The 17,621-nt window shown below is 32.9% G+C and overlaps 1 protein-coding gene and 1 long non-coding RNA gene across 6 annotated transcripts in view; one reads left to right on the top strand and one right to left on the bottom strand.

The window, feature by feature from the left end:
• Nucleotides 1-17,621, bottom strand: part of LOC147843792 (uncharacterized) — a 1,319,745-nt gene that overhangs the window by 645,391 nt on the left and 656,733 nt on the right. The gene's annotated exons all lie outside the window — the stretch shown is intronic.
• Nucleotides 1-17,621, top strand: part of srrm3 (serine/arginine repetitive matrix 3) — a 187,612-nt gene that overhangs the window by 163,257 nt on the left and 6,734 nt on the right. For 4 of the 5 annotated variants that reach the window (XM_087253217.1, XM_087253215.1, XM_087253216.1 and 1 more), the window contains 3 exons: nucleotides 7,053-7,255; nucleotides 11,283-11,513; nucleotides 11,854-11,976. In XM_087253217.1, the coding sequence (XP_087109343.1) occupies nucleotides 7,053-7,255; nucleotides 11,283-11,513; nucleotides 11,854-11,976 (557 nt within the window). Of the gene's footprint in view, nucleotides 1-1,266; nucleotides 2,598-7,052; nucleotides 7,256-11,282; nucleotides 11,514-11,853; nucleotides 11,977-17,621 lie in introns of those variants that run through there. The other variant, XM_087253219.1, reaches the window with a different exon arrangement.

The following is a 17,621-nucleotide window of genomic DNA, read 5'->3' as shown; positions in this document are numbered from 1 at the left end:
TAATAAATACTGTATACACACACAAACACACATGTGCAATACAACGTGCACGTGCAATACTCACACACACGTGCAACCCAGGCTCATTCTGAAAATGTAGCCCTGCGGACATTTCTGCAGACAGCGATTTACGTTGCCGGTGGTATGTATGGCTGCATTTCATTTTTTCAAGCGAATGCTACGGGGTGGTGTGACGCCGCTCCTCTTCGTGCTCGCCGGCTGACGTGGAGGGCTGTCCCGCTGCACCCAGTTTGTCCGGTTAGCTCGTCGTGTACGTCGGCGAAGCGGAGACACAGAGGGGAGCTGACCGCGACGACAGCGACGACCGGGTTCGAGTCCGGGGAAGAAATCAGATAAGACAAAAACAGAATCCAAAAAATAAAGTGAACGAGGCGAGAATGTGTTGAAATCTGAAAACGCGGTCGAAATCAGACGAGGGCTTTTCTTTTTCTGGACAGCTTTTGTAAATCGTTGCTTGGGTTTAGTGTGGGAAGCGGACGGGCAGACAGGTCAATCGGTAAAACCGGTTGGGTTTAGGGAAGGAGGAGGAGGAAGGTGGGTCGGCTGATTTCCTCGTTGCCCGGTCGATTATTCGACAGTCGAACAGACGGTTGCTCGACAACGGCCTCCGGCGGCTTTACACGAGAACAGCGCGTACGCGAACGGCGCTCGAGATGCGAAAAAGCGCGCACATCGGCCTTCTTGCTGATTTGCAAAACAAAAACTGCTCAAATACTTAACTACCAGGACGTATTTCGCAGCCTCCAGAAACGTCCGTTGGGCTACGTTTCAAGAATGAGCCTGGGTTGCACACGTGTTTTGTGAAAAAAAACTTTATTTTGGATGTGATTAAACATGATTAATCTTTTTCCCCAGCACTACTTTATATCTAATACAAATTATGTATATATATATGTGTGTGTATATATATATATATATATATATATATATATATATATATATATATATATATATATATATATATATATATATATATATATATACATATATATATATACATATATATGTGTGTGTGTAAATATTAATATTTATGTATATACACACAATATTTATATGGTGTGTACACACACACAGATTATTAAGTAAATAGAAACATTCATTGGAATGCCATTAATCTCGATGAATGGTTTGACCGCGCTCTTTTTAGTTTGGTTTAGTTTTGGTTTTGTTGGAAGTCTGTGGAGTCAATTATCTTAGCCTGGATACTAAAAGAATTCATTGTCTTTTTCCCATTTCGCTGCGGAGAATTTTCCTTTCTCCTTTTTGTTTGTCCTTTTTCTTCCTTTGTTGTGTTGATATTGCATCCGTGTCACTGATTGAAGCGGAAGGTAGGTAACGCTCTGCCTACGCACGTGGAGAATGTGACAAGCACCCTAGCTTGACATCAGTGTCTCTCTCTCTCTTTTTCTCTTTGTTTATCTGAGGAAAACCAGAGGTTGGCGGGTTGTTTTTCATTCTTTTTTTTTCCTTTCAGAACTGTTTGCTCTTATTTCATTCTCTGTTTCTTTTCGTTTTCAATCTGAAATCTACCTTTGCTTTCATGCTTCAGTCTTCAGTACACTGCCCTCCCCACAGGTCCATCTCTTGTCTGCGTTTTCTTTTCTTTTTTATTATTGATTATTATTTTTCGGTAGAATGCATTTCCTGTCTGTGCCGCATTTCCTTTTGTCTTTGGTGAAATGGTACTGTACGTGTCTTATGATTTGGTCACTTTCCCTCTCTTTTTTTTTTATATTTTGTTTTTGGATACACAAGGGCTGCTTCTGAAGTGTTTGAGCTGAGATTGTTGACAGTGTTACTTTCTTTTCATACAGTATTTACATGGTATTTTTAGGATTGCTTGGTTTGGTATAGTTTGCGTTAAAATCAGTGCATCCTTTCGATGGCAATGCAATTAGTTTAGAGTGATTTTAATGTGATTTAAAAACAGATGGATTAATATATTCTACATTGTAAACTCAGAATTACATTGTATCCCTATTTCAGACAGTTTTAGGAGCGCTTTTTTTTAAGACCCCATGAAATCCGAATCAAACTTTTGTAGGTTTTGGTTCATGTGTGTGACTTTGAGTACACATATTTATTAGCAAAATAATTATTTAAAAACAAACAATAATAATTATTTGTGATTTTTCCCCCCTTGTTTTCATTGTGGTTAAACATGAAATGTATAATAATTATTTATTTAGATTTTTACAGTACAATATAAAAGTATAATCGATAAAAATCTCTAATATTTGTGATATAAAATATCCTTTTAAAAATCAGTATATTTGTATTGCCTAAAATGCAAGCATATAGTTTAAATACTTTGTTAATAATAATTTAATAGCTGAACATTTTCATATAATTTATTTTGTAGTACATATAATATCTTCAGGGTTTTTTTAATTTTATTTTTATTTTTATTTTATTTTGCATAATATTTCTTTGCTGCATTAAAGCATTAAAGGTTTGTTTGTTGCTTCATCTTATTGTCTAAAATTAGGCTTTAATACAGACATATCTCCATGCAAAATACAATTTTTATAGTTTTCTTTGGATTTTGAGGTGCTTTATTTAACACAGACCTAGCCAACATAAAAAAAGATATCAATAAATCAATAAATAGTAATCATAATGTATAATTTATATAATAAAATACATGCATATTTTTATCATTGGATAATAATAATAATAATAATAATAATAATAATAATAATAATAATAATAATAATAATAGTAATATGTAATAGCTGGATATTGTAATATAATTTAATTTCTATTATATAATTAATTATTTCAGGTTTCAGTACTGAAATTAACTATGTATATTAAAAATGTAAAATATATTTGTATATGAAATACATGCAAATTAGTTTATTATTTATTAATACAAAATAGCTGAACATGTTTTATAAAATTTTGTTAATAATATATATATATATATATTTGTTTTATGTCAGGTTTTAGGTTTGTTTTTATAATAACCTTGCAATATATCATGATTGCATTAGTCCCTTTATTAATCTGGGGTCACCACAGCAGAATGAACCGCCAACTTATCCAGCAAGTTTTTACGCAGCGGATGCCCTTCCAGCCGCAACCCATCTCTGGGAAAATGCTGATAATTTAATAATATATAATAGCTGAACATATATACTTTACTTTGTATTATATATTTATTTTTCAGGTTTTTTTTTAAAATAATAACCTTGCAGTACAATATGAACATTATATCATGATTGCCTTAAATGCTTTATTTTATTGCCAAAACAAACTAGGCTTTATCACAGGCTTATTTTACTGTTTTCTTTGTATTTTGAGCTGCGTTAGACAAAGACCAAGCCGACATAAGAAAAATAACAATCAATAAATAGTAATAAAAATACTTTACATTATAAATGCATAACAAAAATGTAACATATATTTGTTTAAAATACATGCAAATTATTTTATAATTTATATAATAATAATAATAATAATATAAATAATAATATTAATAATAATTATTATATAAATAATAATAATATAGCTGAACATATATAATTTAGTTTATATCATATATTTATTTTATTTCAGATTTTTTAAAAATAATATTTTGATATAAAAAAATTAGGCTTCACCACAAGCTTATCTTATTGTTTTCTTTGGGTTTTAAGCTGCGTTATTTGACACAGACCAAGCGGACATAAGAAAAAAAATGAATTAATTGTAATAATAATAATTAATAATATGAAGTGTATAACACAAATGTATTTGTATAATGTAAAATTCTGCAAATTATTTTATAATTTATATAATAATAATAATAATAATAATAATAATAATAATAATAATAATAATAATAATAATAGCTGAACATATATAATTTAGTTTATATTAGATATTTATTTTATTCCAGCTTTTATTATTCTTTATTTTATAATACCCTTGCAAAACAATTCGAACATGATATCATAACTACATTAAATGCTTTAATGTCCAAATTTAGGCTTCATCACAGGCTTATTTTAATGTTTTCATTGGACAGACCAAACTGACAAGAAAAAATTATAAATAAATAGTAATAAATGTAATGCATGATATAAAATGTATAAAAAAATAATTAAAAATGTATTTTTGTTTAAAAAATACCAGCAAATAAATAGTCCTCTTATAAATATGCATGCACCTAAAGTTATTCTGGCAGGCGTTTTCTTTGGATTTTGAAGTGCGTTATTTGATACAGACCAAGCAAAAAGAGTTAAATAAATTAATAGTAATAATAATTTATAATATAAAATTTTTAACAAAGATTTAAAATATATTTGTGTTTAAAGGACATGTATAATATTTTATAATTAATGTATTGAAATAATAATAATAATATTTATTAGTATTATTGTTATTATTATTATTATTATTAATAATAATAATAATGATAATGATAGTAATAATAATAAACATAATAATAATAATAATGATAATAATAGTAATAATATTACTACTACTACTACTACTACTAATAATAATAATAATAATAATAATAACAATAATAATAATAATAATAATGATCATTTTTAATAGCTGAACATATATAATTTAGTTTATGTAATATAGTTATTTTATTTCAATATATCATGATTGCATTAAATGCTTTCTTTTTTAATGTCCAAAAAAAAATTGGCTTCAACACAGGCTTATCCTAGTGTTTTCTTTGTATTTTGAGCTGTGTTATTTGACACAGACCAAGCCAACGTAAGAAAAATAACAATCAATAAATAGTAATAAAATAATTTATGAGATAAAATTATAACAAAAAATGTTAAATATATTTGTATATAAAATACATGCAAATTATTTTATAATTTAATAATATATAATAGCTGAACATGTATAATTTACTTTATATTATATATTAATTTTATTTCAGGTTTGAAAAACAATTAGAATTTCTGATGAATATCAACGAGTTGTCTTATGAATATGCATGCACCTGGAGTTATTCTGGCAGGTGTTTTCTTTGGATTTTAAAGTGCGTTATTTGATGCTGACCAAGCAAACAAAAGAGTAAAATGAATTAATCGTAATAATACTTTATAATATAAAATGTTTAACAAAGATTTAAAATATATTTATGTTTAAAATACATGTAAATTGTTTTATAATTAAAACATTGAAATAAAAATGATAATAATAATAATAATAGCAATAATAATAATAATAACAACAACAACAACAATAATAATAATAATAATAATAATAACAACAACAACAATAATAATTATAATAACAACAATAACAATAATAATAATAACAACAACAACAATAATAACAATAACAATAATAATAATAACAACAACAATAATAACAATAATAATAACAATAATAATAACAATAATAATAATAACAGCCACAACAACAACAATAATAATAATAATAATAATGATCATTTATAATAGCTGAACATATATAATTTAGTTTATGTAATATATTTATTTTATGTCAGATTTTAGTTTATATGTATATATGTATATATCATGATTGCATTAAATGCTTTCTTTTTTAATGTCCAAACTAATTAGGCTTCAACACAGGCTTATCCTAGTGTTTTCTTTGTATTTTGAGCTGCGCTATTTGACACAGACCAAGCCAACGTAAGAAAAATAATAATTAATAAATAGTAATAAAAATTATATCTAAGATAAATGCATAACAAAAATGTAAAATGTATTTGTATATAAAATAAATTTTATAATTTAATAATATAAAATTAATATTACTTTATATAAGATATTTATTTCATGTCAGGTTTTATTTTTATTTTTTTATAATAACCTCGCAATACATCATGTTCAGTATATCAGTATTGCATTAAAGGCTTTAATGTCCAAAAAACGAGGCTTCATTACAGGCTTATCCTATAGTTTTCTTTGGATTTTGAGCTGTTATTTCAAGCCAACATAATAATAATAATAAAAAAACACTCAGCAAGCAATTTCATGGGGTCTTCAAGCGAACTTGATGGATAACCCAATAATGCACAGCGTTGAGGTTTTCAGTGTGAAGCGAGAGCATCAAAACACACACATCACAGCCAGAAGAGGGAGCTGCTGTAAAACTGCCCTCAGACCGATGGTTTCCAGCCCGCACACTGTCAAATCCCTTTGACTTTCAGTTCGTTTGTGTGTCTCTCTTTCTCTCTTTGGTTTGATTTTCATGCATTGTTCATACTCACTATCCAGGGAAGGGTGTTGTGTCTTTTTCTCTTGCATTTTGTGAATCTAATGATGCACTTATGTTGCCCCACTTTTCCCTTCTCTTCATACCTTACCTACTAAAGGAGGGAATACCACTTTATTGGTAAGTGGATGTTAACCAAAAGGGAGTTGAAAAAAAAAACAGAATAACCATTTATGAAAAAATAAATAAATAAAGCAAATGGGTCGCTGTTCACTTCTCAGCAATTGTCTGCAGGACAAAAAACAAATCCACAAGCAAGATCCATTGAGTAGAAGACCTAATTCGATTCTTGTGACTCTTTAATTTCGTTCCTTCCATTTCTGTGATGTTCTGTCAAGTTGTCTTTTATTCTTTTCGTTTTGTTTTATTTTCTAGTTTTCACCTCTGTTTCGTTTGTTCGTAGCTCTTTCTGAAATTGAAAAAGTCCTCTACTTCTCTCTATTTACTCCAGTCTCTTTATATATTCTCTCTAAACTTCTTTGCGTTCACAGTTTGGCATTATATATCCCCCCTCCCCTATTTTATTTCGTTTTGTTTCTTTGTTTTTGATTTTCTCTTTCGGGACTCTTCTTCGTTTTCGAATCATTATGGTTTTGCATGCCGAGTATTGCATGCGCTGCACAATAGAGGACTGTCTATAAGCCAGACAACAATCCTAGCACTTTCTTTTAGATATTCTTTCTTGCCAAGTACACGATAACGCTCTTTCCGCCCGGCAGGAGAAAGACTCTAATTTCACTCTTCTCTTTCTGTTTGTTCCTTTTCCACGTTTATTTCTTTTTGTTTTATTTATTTCCCTTTGGTTTGTTGGTTATGATCATCTCCAGAAGCTTCCCTCGACGTCTCCTCATGTGAGAGGTGTTAAAGGAGCTGCGGCGCAGGACGACTGCGCGGATGGGAAAGCGCCGATTTCGGAGAGCGCAGGGAGACGAGGTGGTCGGACGAGGGTGAGAGAGAAGACGGAGCACTCGCCGGCGCACAGCAGCGACTCACAGCATGAGATGCACACTAAAAGCAAGAGTCAGAAGAAGTAAGAACATTTACTGCACACTATGGGCTCTGTTTTAACCATAGATATATACACTAGATGTCGCCTGGCCTATTGTTGTCTATTGGACAGAATGCGTCAATAGCGCCGCCATCTTGCTACAGGGTAGCGCTCCTTTGAAATGAATGCGGAACCAAGGTACAGTGGAGGACTGTGGCCATCCAAAGCCAGAGATATACACATATACACATATATCTATGATCGGGAGTTTTCCTGGATGTTAGTGTGTCATTTTTTTTTCTAATTACGAAAATGATAATTTTACATCACTTTTTTTACATTATGGATCAGTGACCGCACGGGCATTCCTGACAAAAAGCTTGTGTTTGTGTGTATGTAAATGTACTATTCACCCTCACTGTTAAATTTAATCTAATCCATGTTCTGAAGCACAGCTCCTCTCCTGCTTTCACTTCTCATACTGACGGAGGGAGCGATTCGTTTGTGAATGAATCCACCGAACGACTCGTTAGCCGACAATAATACCAGTTTCTGGCAGCGCAGCATCTCGTTGTCATATTTATTTTGCATTGTTTGCTGATTTTATTCAACAAAACTAGCATAAGCCGAGTGTTTAGTGCGAGTTGGAGCTGCTTTGCCGTATGGTGAATGCAGTAAGTGACTGTTATCATCAATAACGTTACCTGATTAGCACAAAAGTACAGAACATACAAAAACAGAAAAAAACTTAATATTACCTATGAAATGTTCTGCCTTTGTGCTTTGTTTTCTTTGTTTGCCCGTTACTACACTTGTAGACAGCGCTAAAGTCCCGCATCTTCACGTAATAACACTGTCTTGACTAGTGCGGTTGAATGACATTTGTCCTGGGAGCCCTGTACCAATGTGGCGGCGCTATTGACGCATGCTCAGGGTCCCTATGCGATATCTAGTGTATATATCTATGCGTTTTAACGATCTAAGCGCAACAGCACTAAGGGCATGCAAAAAAGGCTCAATCCAGATTCATTGCGGATATGTACCCAGGTCTGCATTTCTGGGCACAGCGAAAAACACAACCGGAGGTACATCTGCTTGCAGTTTTTGTTTTTGCAGAGTCCGTTGTGTACGCTTTTTGATGATTTCAAAGTTGTCCTGTGCATCGTCTTCTTGCATAAATCCACCAGAGGGCGCAATATACACTTCAGCTGGCCAGGGGTGTGTCTCCAAAACTTTGTAGACATAGCGTAGCGTATATTCTGCTTTTAAATAATAGGTCACCTAAACAGTAGCTTTTGTCATGAGCCACGGCTGTGTTCAAAATGGCATAAATGATTGCAAAGTGCTCTGCTGAGGGAACGCAATTGTTACAGTTTTTCTCAGTTGCTTTGGTGCATTTCATTCATTCATTTTCTTGTCGGCTTAGTCCCTTTATTAATCCGGGGTCGCCATAGCGGAATGAACCGCCAACTAATCCAGCAAGTTTTTATGCAGCGGATGCCCTTCCAGCCACAACCCATCTCTGGGAAACATCCACAATCACATTCACTCACACACTCATACACTACGGACAATTTAGCCTACCCAATTCACCTGTACCGCATGTCTTTGGACTGTGGGGGAAACCGGAGCACCCGGAGGAAACCCACGCGAATGCAGGGAGAACATGCAAACTCCACACAGAAACGCCAACTGAGCCGAGGCTCAAACCAGCGACCCAGCGACCTTCTTGCTGTGAGGCGACAGCACTACCTACTGCGCCACTGCCTCACCCTTGGTGCATTTCTCACAACACTATTTACATTTGCACAACAGTTAATTCATTTCTCAAAACACTTAGTACAAACTGCAAAACCTAACTGATAACCTGGAAAAGAGCGCCACTTGCTCAAAATGGAGAGCTCAATCCTCAACAGCAAGTATTGATGTCTATGAAAGTGTCAGTGTCATCAAGATGAAAAGTCATAACACCATTGATTATGAACATGTTTTCATCATGACAGTTTACTCTGTACATTTTTCCAATGCAAAACTGTCAGATTTTGGTGACACTTGCTGAAAATGCTCAAGACAACACCAGATACTGTTAGCATCAGCCATTTAAAAACTACAGTAAAGTGAGACATCACTGCATTTAGTGAGATATCTGAGTACAAGACACTGAATATGTATGTTTCACATTGTTACTGCATTTGCCATTTACAATCCTAATTTATTCACAGCATTGTGCAAGAGAATAAATACACCCTTATTTACAACAAACATACACTTCCTTTGGGTAGAGCTGTGCACAACTGTAAACAATACTGCAGTACATATTGGAACTGAACCTGCAACATACACAGGTCTGTAAACCATTCATCAAACTGTTCAATTTTTAAGACATTTTCAGGAAAATAAATATTGAATTTTATTTTTTTCATTAAATTAGCTAGACAGATTTTGACACTAGTTCAACTTTTTTTTTTTTAATTAAAGACTCAAGTAATGAAATGAGCACTATTAGTTTATAGTGCTCAATAGTGTTGTGAGAAATGCACCAAAGCTACTGAGAAAAACAGTAATATAAAGATGGCACAAACTGAACCGTAAAAATATTTCAAAAGCAAGTTACAACTAAGAGAGATGACTTTAATGTTTTTTTTTTTTGTTTTTTTTACAGTTTTTCTCAGTGGCTTTGGTGCATTTCTCACAACACTATTTACATTTGCACAACAATTCATGCATTTCTCACAACAATTAGTCATTTGTGCACATCACAGTAGCAGTTTCTCATTCCTTTCAACAAATTGCAAATGCTTTTGGACATGCATCAAATAACCAAAAGCACCGTAAAACTAGAGAAAACAAACAAACAACATAGAAAAATAAACAACAAACATTTACAAAACATTGAACATTTTCCAAATAAATCAAACAATAAACAAAACATACCTCGCTCTGCTTGCCGAAGGGACACTAAAGGCTCAAGGCATTCTTCCGAGCTGTACCTGTTAGCTCGTGAACAAACGTGTATTGCTCTTAAGGCTGATTTATACTTCTGCATCAAACGCCGGCGTATGCTACGGCGCTAACGCATAGCTCTTCGCCGTTGCCGTCGCCGTCACTGACGTGCACCTCTCAAAATTTGTAACTACACGTCGCAACGACACGTAGCGTAAGCTCTGTGATTGGTCGCGCTGACGAGTCTGGGCGGGACCGAGAGCCGCGCGAATGGCGCGAGCGATTGTTTACAAGTGTGAAGGAGCTCCGGATGGAAAGTTTTGTTTTGTGTTTACATCATAGTTAAAGTTGTTGCACGTCCGCCGGTTCCTGCCTCAAAATGAGCGAGTTTGAGCCACTTGTACATCCCGGAAGTGTTCAGGAAAAGCAAAGAAGCAGCAAAGAAACTTGACAACTTGACCTGACGCAGAAGTATAAATCAGGCTTAACTCTGCTTTGTCTCACTTAAATCCTATTAGTCTAGAGCGCCCTCCTGTGGTGACTCCAATTATGGCAAGCAAAGCGAGTGCATTAAATCAAGGGCAGTTACAACAACTCTCTGCTGTTTATAGCATTATCATCTGCTTATGTCATGTCAGTCAAAATGACCTAAACTTGTGAATGCTGAATAGTCAGTTCATATAAAACTAACAGTCCTCATTTCATTACTCGAGTCATTAATTTAAAAAAGTTGAACTAGTGTCAAAATCTGTCAGGCTGACTAAAAATAAATAAATAAATAAATAAATATTTATTTTCTGAAAATGTCTCAAAAATTGAACAGTTTGATGAATGGTTTACAGACCTGTGTATGTTGTAGGTTCAGTTCCAATATGTGGAAAAGCAGTCCACATGGAGGTAAGCGGTCGGCGGTAGCGTGAAAAGAAACAAAAGCCTTCAGCAGTGTCATACCACCACTCGTAACGTTCGTTTAACAGGCAAAATGCAGCCAGACATACCTCTGGGTAAACATTTTGCGCTCTCCAGAAATGTAGACAGTGGTACGTATCCACAATGCGCCTGTGTTGAACAAGCTACTACTGTTTATGAGTAGCATTTCTTCAGTGTGCTCTTCATTCTCTCACAGGACAAAGGATGCTCACTCCTCTAAGCGGCACCATCGTGGACGTGGCCAGAATCGACACCGGAGCTCATCAGTGTCTCCCGGTCGGCACAAACACGCGTCCAAAAAGAAGAAGAGCAAAAGTCACGGGACGACACGGCAGCGGAGCAGCTCCTGGAGCAGCGGCAGGTCGACATCACGGGAACGCGGAACCAGCAAGAACAAATCACCTCACGCCCGCCAGAACAACTCCAGGTGCATGCATATTCATAAGAGGACTCATTAATATTCAGCAGAAATTCAAATTCTTTTTTAAATATTTCCCAAGAGGGTGACATGGTGGCTCAGTGGTTAGCACTGTGGCCTCACAGCAAGAAGGCCGCTAGTTCGAGTCTCGGCTGGGTCTGATAGTAATTCTGTGTATAGTTTGCATGTTCTCTTTGTGTATGGATGGTTCCCAGTACTGGGTTGTGACTGGGAGAGCATCCACTGCAAAAAGATATGCCAGAATAATTGCAGATTCATTCCGCTGTGGTAACTAAGCCAAAGGAAAATGATTGAAAAACTCTCTGATCTGTGTATTGTGTGTGTGCAGAGAAAGAGACAGTCCTCATCATTCAGACGCAGAGAGAGCTCGCCGCCGCTCGCGCAGTTATTCCCCGATCCGCAAGAGACGGAGAGACTCGCCCAGCTTTATGGAGGCTCGCAGGATCACCAGGTAAAGCTTCTCACATCCGCTTGTACATTAAACATAAAGGAACTGTGATGGTTTAATTAATATAGGAATGCAAAGTCAGTTCTACCTTTTACAGGATTTAGTTTTTCAGGTCTGGCTCCAGGTCGCCTCTGCTGGTTAATGCTGTAACTACACCATCTAGGAGCATTCAGAAGTAGATACAGTTGAAGTCAGAATTGTTAGCCCCCCTAAATATTTTATTCCCCAATTTCTGTTTACGGAGAGATTTATTCAACACATTTCTAAACATAAAATTATTTAATCTTTCCATGATGACAGCACATAATATTTGACTGGATATTGTTCAAGACACTTCTATACAGCTTAAAGTGACATTTAAAAGCTTAACTAGGTTAATTAGAGTAAAGTTAGGGTAATTAGGCAAGTTATTGTATCACGATGGTTTGTTCTGGAGACAATCCAAAACAAATATTGCTTAAGGGGGCTAATAATATTGACCTTAAAATGGCTTTTAAAAGATTAAAAACTGATTTATTCTAGCCGAAATGAAACCAATAAGACTTTCTCCAGAAGAAAAAAATATTAGAGGAAATACTGTGAAAATTTCCTGAATCTGTTAAACACCATTTGGGAAACAATTGAAAAAGAAGGACAAAAATATTCACAGGAGTGTGAATAATTATGACCTCAACTGTTTGTTTTTTCATGAAAGACATTATCAAGAAAATACTTTACTTTACTACACTTTACTACACTTAATTTTTGAGGGCTTCAAGGTTTAAAGGATTAAATAAATGTATATATATATATATATATATATATATATATATATATATATATATATATATATATATATATATATATATATATTAGGGGTGTCACGATTTCAATTTTTAATCGAAATCGATCGAAATTTATGCTCAATTTCGATTATCGAATCAAAAAATAGAATCGTCGATGCTGCCACGCCCCCATGTCACGTCAGCTTGGCTTGCCAAGTGGGAAAAAACAGGCTTGTTGAAGTGCTTGTTAAACTGCAGACGCAGAAGACCCGTCGACAGAGCTTAAACCCTCTCCTCTTTCAATGAAGTCGCCGGTGTGGAAGCATTTTGGATTTCCAGTGAGTTATGTTGACAACGTTCGTGTTGTCGACAAAAAAAAAACACAGTTTTGCAAGCTCTGCTATGTACATATTACTTACGGTTCGTCCGATAGACAACACCGGCATCGTGATCCTCCGTCCGCCCCCGTTGCAAATCCGCTCGCGAAAAGTACACACTCAGGCCCTGTTTACACTGTCTTTGTTTTTAAATGGCATTTTAGAACGACAAATATGGCGTGTAGCATTTCTGAGCAGCCCTCCTTCCTCTCTACGGCTAAAAATGCACATCACGTGACCACACAGACACAGCCATGCGCTCGAGACAGCAGGTCCAGGCAGTCAGAGGACTTCTTCAATTTTTTCACTCACTTGTACTTTGTCATTTTAGCGAACACCTCAGATACTGTTGGCTGTTTCCTGTTGGTTGTGCGTCTTTTTTTTACCGACGCCATTATAACGACAGAGATCACTGCCTATTCACGAGTCCCGCAGAAAAAAGTGATGGACAGGTGGTAATTATGTGTGTATCTTGCCTTTATTCATTTACTGTATGATTTGTTGATGGGTAAAATAAAGACCATGCAGGTCAGGTAGTTTAAACGGTAGACTACAAATAATTAATTCGTCATTAATTAATTAATTATTCATAATCGAAAATCGAATCGTGCCTTTAGAATCGAAAATGTAATCGAATCGAGGATTTGGAGGATCGTGACACCCTTATTATATATATATATATATATATATATATATATATATATATATATATATATATAATTATAATTATTATATATATATATATATGTTATAGTAGCTATAGTTGCATAATCTGTTTCAGGCTCCATTAATTAATTGTTATGCAAATGTATGTTGTTGCCAAACTGTGTTATTATTGATATTATTAAAATTGAGATTTGTGTGAACTTCCCTTTGGGAATAATAAAGTCTAACAAACAAATATAATAGCGGAGGTTAAGAGGTGTTTTCTTTATTATGTGGAATCCATATCAAATCAATTATTTTGGTATGTTTTAAACTATTTTGGTATTTTTAAATATGTTTATAGTATTTGAGTAATAATTTAAATTTTTTTAATGTAACTTAAATGTTGGAATTTTTTATGTTTATTAATTATTTTTTTCTAATTAGCTTTTAGTATAAACATAGGTTTTTTTTTTTAAGTTAGTTGCACAGGTAAAATCTCTCATTTTAATTTTTTTATCTTTGTGTTTTACCATGAATTAGTGGTGTAACGCATCACAAATCTGACGGTTCCACTGTGTAAAAACGGGCTGGATAAGTTGGTGCTTTATACCGCTGTAGTGACCCTGGATTATTAAAGGGACTAAGCTGAGAAGAAAATGAATGAATGAATTTTTTTTTTTTTTTTTTAGTGCTGGATAAAGTTTAATTGTGATTTATCACATCCAAAATAAAAATTACATAACGTGTGTGTGCAGTGCATATTTGTTATGTATATATAAATACACACAGACATGCATATATTGGAAAAAATAAAACATTTACCGTAAATTGAGATATAAAATGTTAATGTAAATATCTATGTGACAAAAAAGTTTTGTGTGGTTTTTGTTTTTATGTAAATGTGTGTATCACAATAAATATATGAAACACACACATTCATATTATGTCAAAGCAAACTTTTATTTTGGGTGTGATTAATCGATATTAATCTATGGCAAGCACTAATGTTTTGACAAGAACAGAAAAGGTAAATGAAAGAAACACTGACACCTATATGTCAGTCTGTGTACTGCATGATTTTACTTCTTTTTTTTTTTTAAATATATAACAAAAATAAAAAGATCAGATCAAGTTAAATAAAATACATTTAAATTTATTAGGTAAATAATTTTTATCTAATTAAAAATTACCAGCTTTTTTATTTAGTTTGTTAATATCATTACTGCAATTAATAAATGCATCAATAAATTAATTGAAATATATACACAAATACAACTGACTGACCTACAATGAGGTGCAATTTAGATTATTTTTTACATGCAGTCTTTTCCTCAACAGGTTTGGGTGAGGTATTTGTATTTGGCTTGTCCATGTTTCAGGTTCAGGATTCCGGCGTGAACTTTTACACCCACTGATAATGAATACTGCATTATGAATAATCATGCGCATTATGAATATTCACGATGCGCATTCTGAAAGCAGCAGGTTGTTTGTGCTCACTCTCTCCTGTATGAAGGTTGACTCAATGACATCACACCACCACGATGCTGATCTGTAGCCGTGACAACCGTTACCTGGACAACCGTTGTCTTGCATCAGGACCGCCGGTTTCATCAGTCCACGAGTACAAGCTCTCGATCTCCGTCTTTCTCTCTATTAACCCTCTGCTTTTATCATTCTTTCAGGCTGGTTTACAGATTAACACTAATAATAATAGTAATAGTAATATAATGTTGATTCCTGGTCCAGTCTGAATCTCTCCGGATGCTCACTAATACACTGTAGTTAACTCATGTTTCTCTTTGCACACTTATGGTCCGTTTGTTCAGTATGATGACACTGCAGAGTGATTGTGTTTGTGTGTGTGTTTGTGTGTGTGTGTGTGTGTGTGTGTGTGTGTGTGTGTGTGTGTGTGTGTGTGTGTGTGTGTGTGTGTGTGTGTGTGTGTGTGTGTGTGTGTATAACACTCAACACTAACCAAAGCTGAACGTCTTTTCCAGGCAGAAACTAATCATGACTGCAGCTCACTGACCACAACATAATGGCAGATTTATTTACCTATCTGAAATAAATGATAAAACCTGCTATCTAGCAATAGTAACTGGTTTTACTTGTTAAAAACTTGTTTTGAAATTAAAACTATATTATTAGCATATAAATAATTAGAAGAAAATAGAAAATCAGAAAGAATAAAGAGAAATGAATGTGAAAATATGTCATAAAAAAGATCAGATCAAATTAAATGATTTAATTGTACATTAATTTATTTTGTTTAAATAAGTAAATAATTTTACTCTAAAGCTGTTTAAAATAATGAACAGTATGAAAATTAGGTTAGAATTATGAAACAATATTTTAGTTGAATGAATGAATTAATGAATGAATAAATAATTAAAAATAAGAAAATCTGTTTCATAGTTTCACTTAAAACTTTGAAAATAAAATAATATTTAAAAGAAAATCTTAGAAAAAAGAATATCTTTATTTGACTTTTGCAAATCAATAGATTAACAGTGCATTTGACAATACAGTGTAAATGAAAATAACAACATCAGTATATTAGGACAGTTTAGTTCAGCTGGATTAAAAACATATTTTTAAAAAGCTACTAAGGTCAATATTATTAGATTAGTTTTTATTATAATATTGTTATTATTATTCATTTTCGTATATTATTATTTTTTAAATGTCAACCAAACTCTATATATTATTTATTTATTTATTTATTTATTTATTTATTTATTTATTTATTTATTTATTTATTTATTTTTTGTATGTATGTATGTATGTATGTATGTATGTATGTATGTATGTATGTATGTATGTATGTATTATTTATTTATCATTAAAATATCAACTTAACTTAATGTCAACCTTACCCAACTCAGTATATTATTATTATTATTTATTTATTTATAGTAAAATTATTATTTATTATTATATTTTTTATTACCAAAATGTGAACCCAACTCAATGTCAACCCAATCCAACCCAACTCAATATATTTTATATAGGTATATAGCAAATTCATTACTATTATTATTATTTTATTTATTTTTATTTATTTTTTTCGTCTTTTTTTTGGAGACGTACTTAGTTTAGTTTAGCTGGGATAAAAACATATTTTGAAACAGCTGCTAAGGTCAATTTTATTAGATTATTTTTTTATTATGTTATTATTATTATTTATATTTTATAATTATTTTTTAGGGGTTTTTCACCTTTATTTTTGAAAGGACAGTAGAGAATTGACAGAAAAGCATGGGGAGCAGAGAGAGGGGAAGGATCGGCATAGGACCACGAGGCGGAATCGAACCCGGGTTGCCGCGAGCACCGGAGTGCATGTGTCGACACACTAACCACTACACCACTGGCGCCGACATTATTTATATTTCATAATACGCTTTTTTATTATTAAAATGCCTACCCAACTCAATATATTATTATTATTATTGCTATTATTATTTATAATTATTATTTGTAATAATAATATTATTTATTATTATAATTTTTAGTACTAAAATGTCAACCCATCTCAATGTCAATTCAACCCAAAGCAACATAATATTATTATTTTTGTTGTTGTTATTATTAGTTATTATTATTATTATTATTATCATTTATTATTATTATAATCTTTTTTATTAAAATGTCAACCCATCTCACTGTCATCCCAACCCAACTCAATTTATTATTATTATTATTGTTGTTGTTATTATTAATGAATATTATTTATTTATAAAAATACTAATATGCATTATTATTATTTTTTATTATCATTTTTATTTATAATATGTTTTTATTAAAATGTCAACCCAACTCAATATATTTTTATATAGTTATATAGTATATTTTATTT

The sequence above is a fragment of the Danio rerio genome, chromosome 5 (genome assembly GCF_052040795.2).
Source record: "Danio rerio strain M-AB ecotype USA chromosome 5, GRCz13ab, whole genome shotgun sequence".
NCBI lineage: Eukaryota > Metazoa > Chordata > Actinopteri > Cypriniformes > Danionidae > Danio > Danio rerio.
Note: the sequence above shows the minus strand (reverse complement) of the source record. Positions and strands in the feature narration are given on the sequence as shown.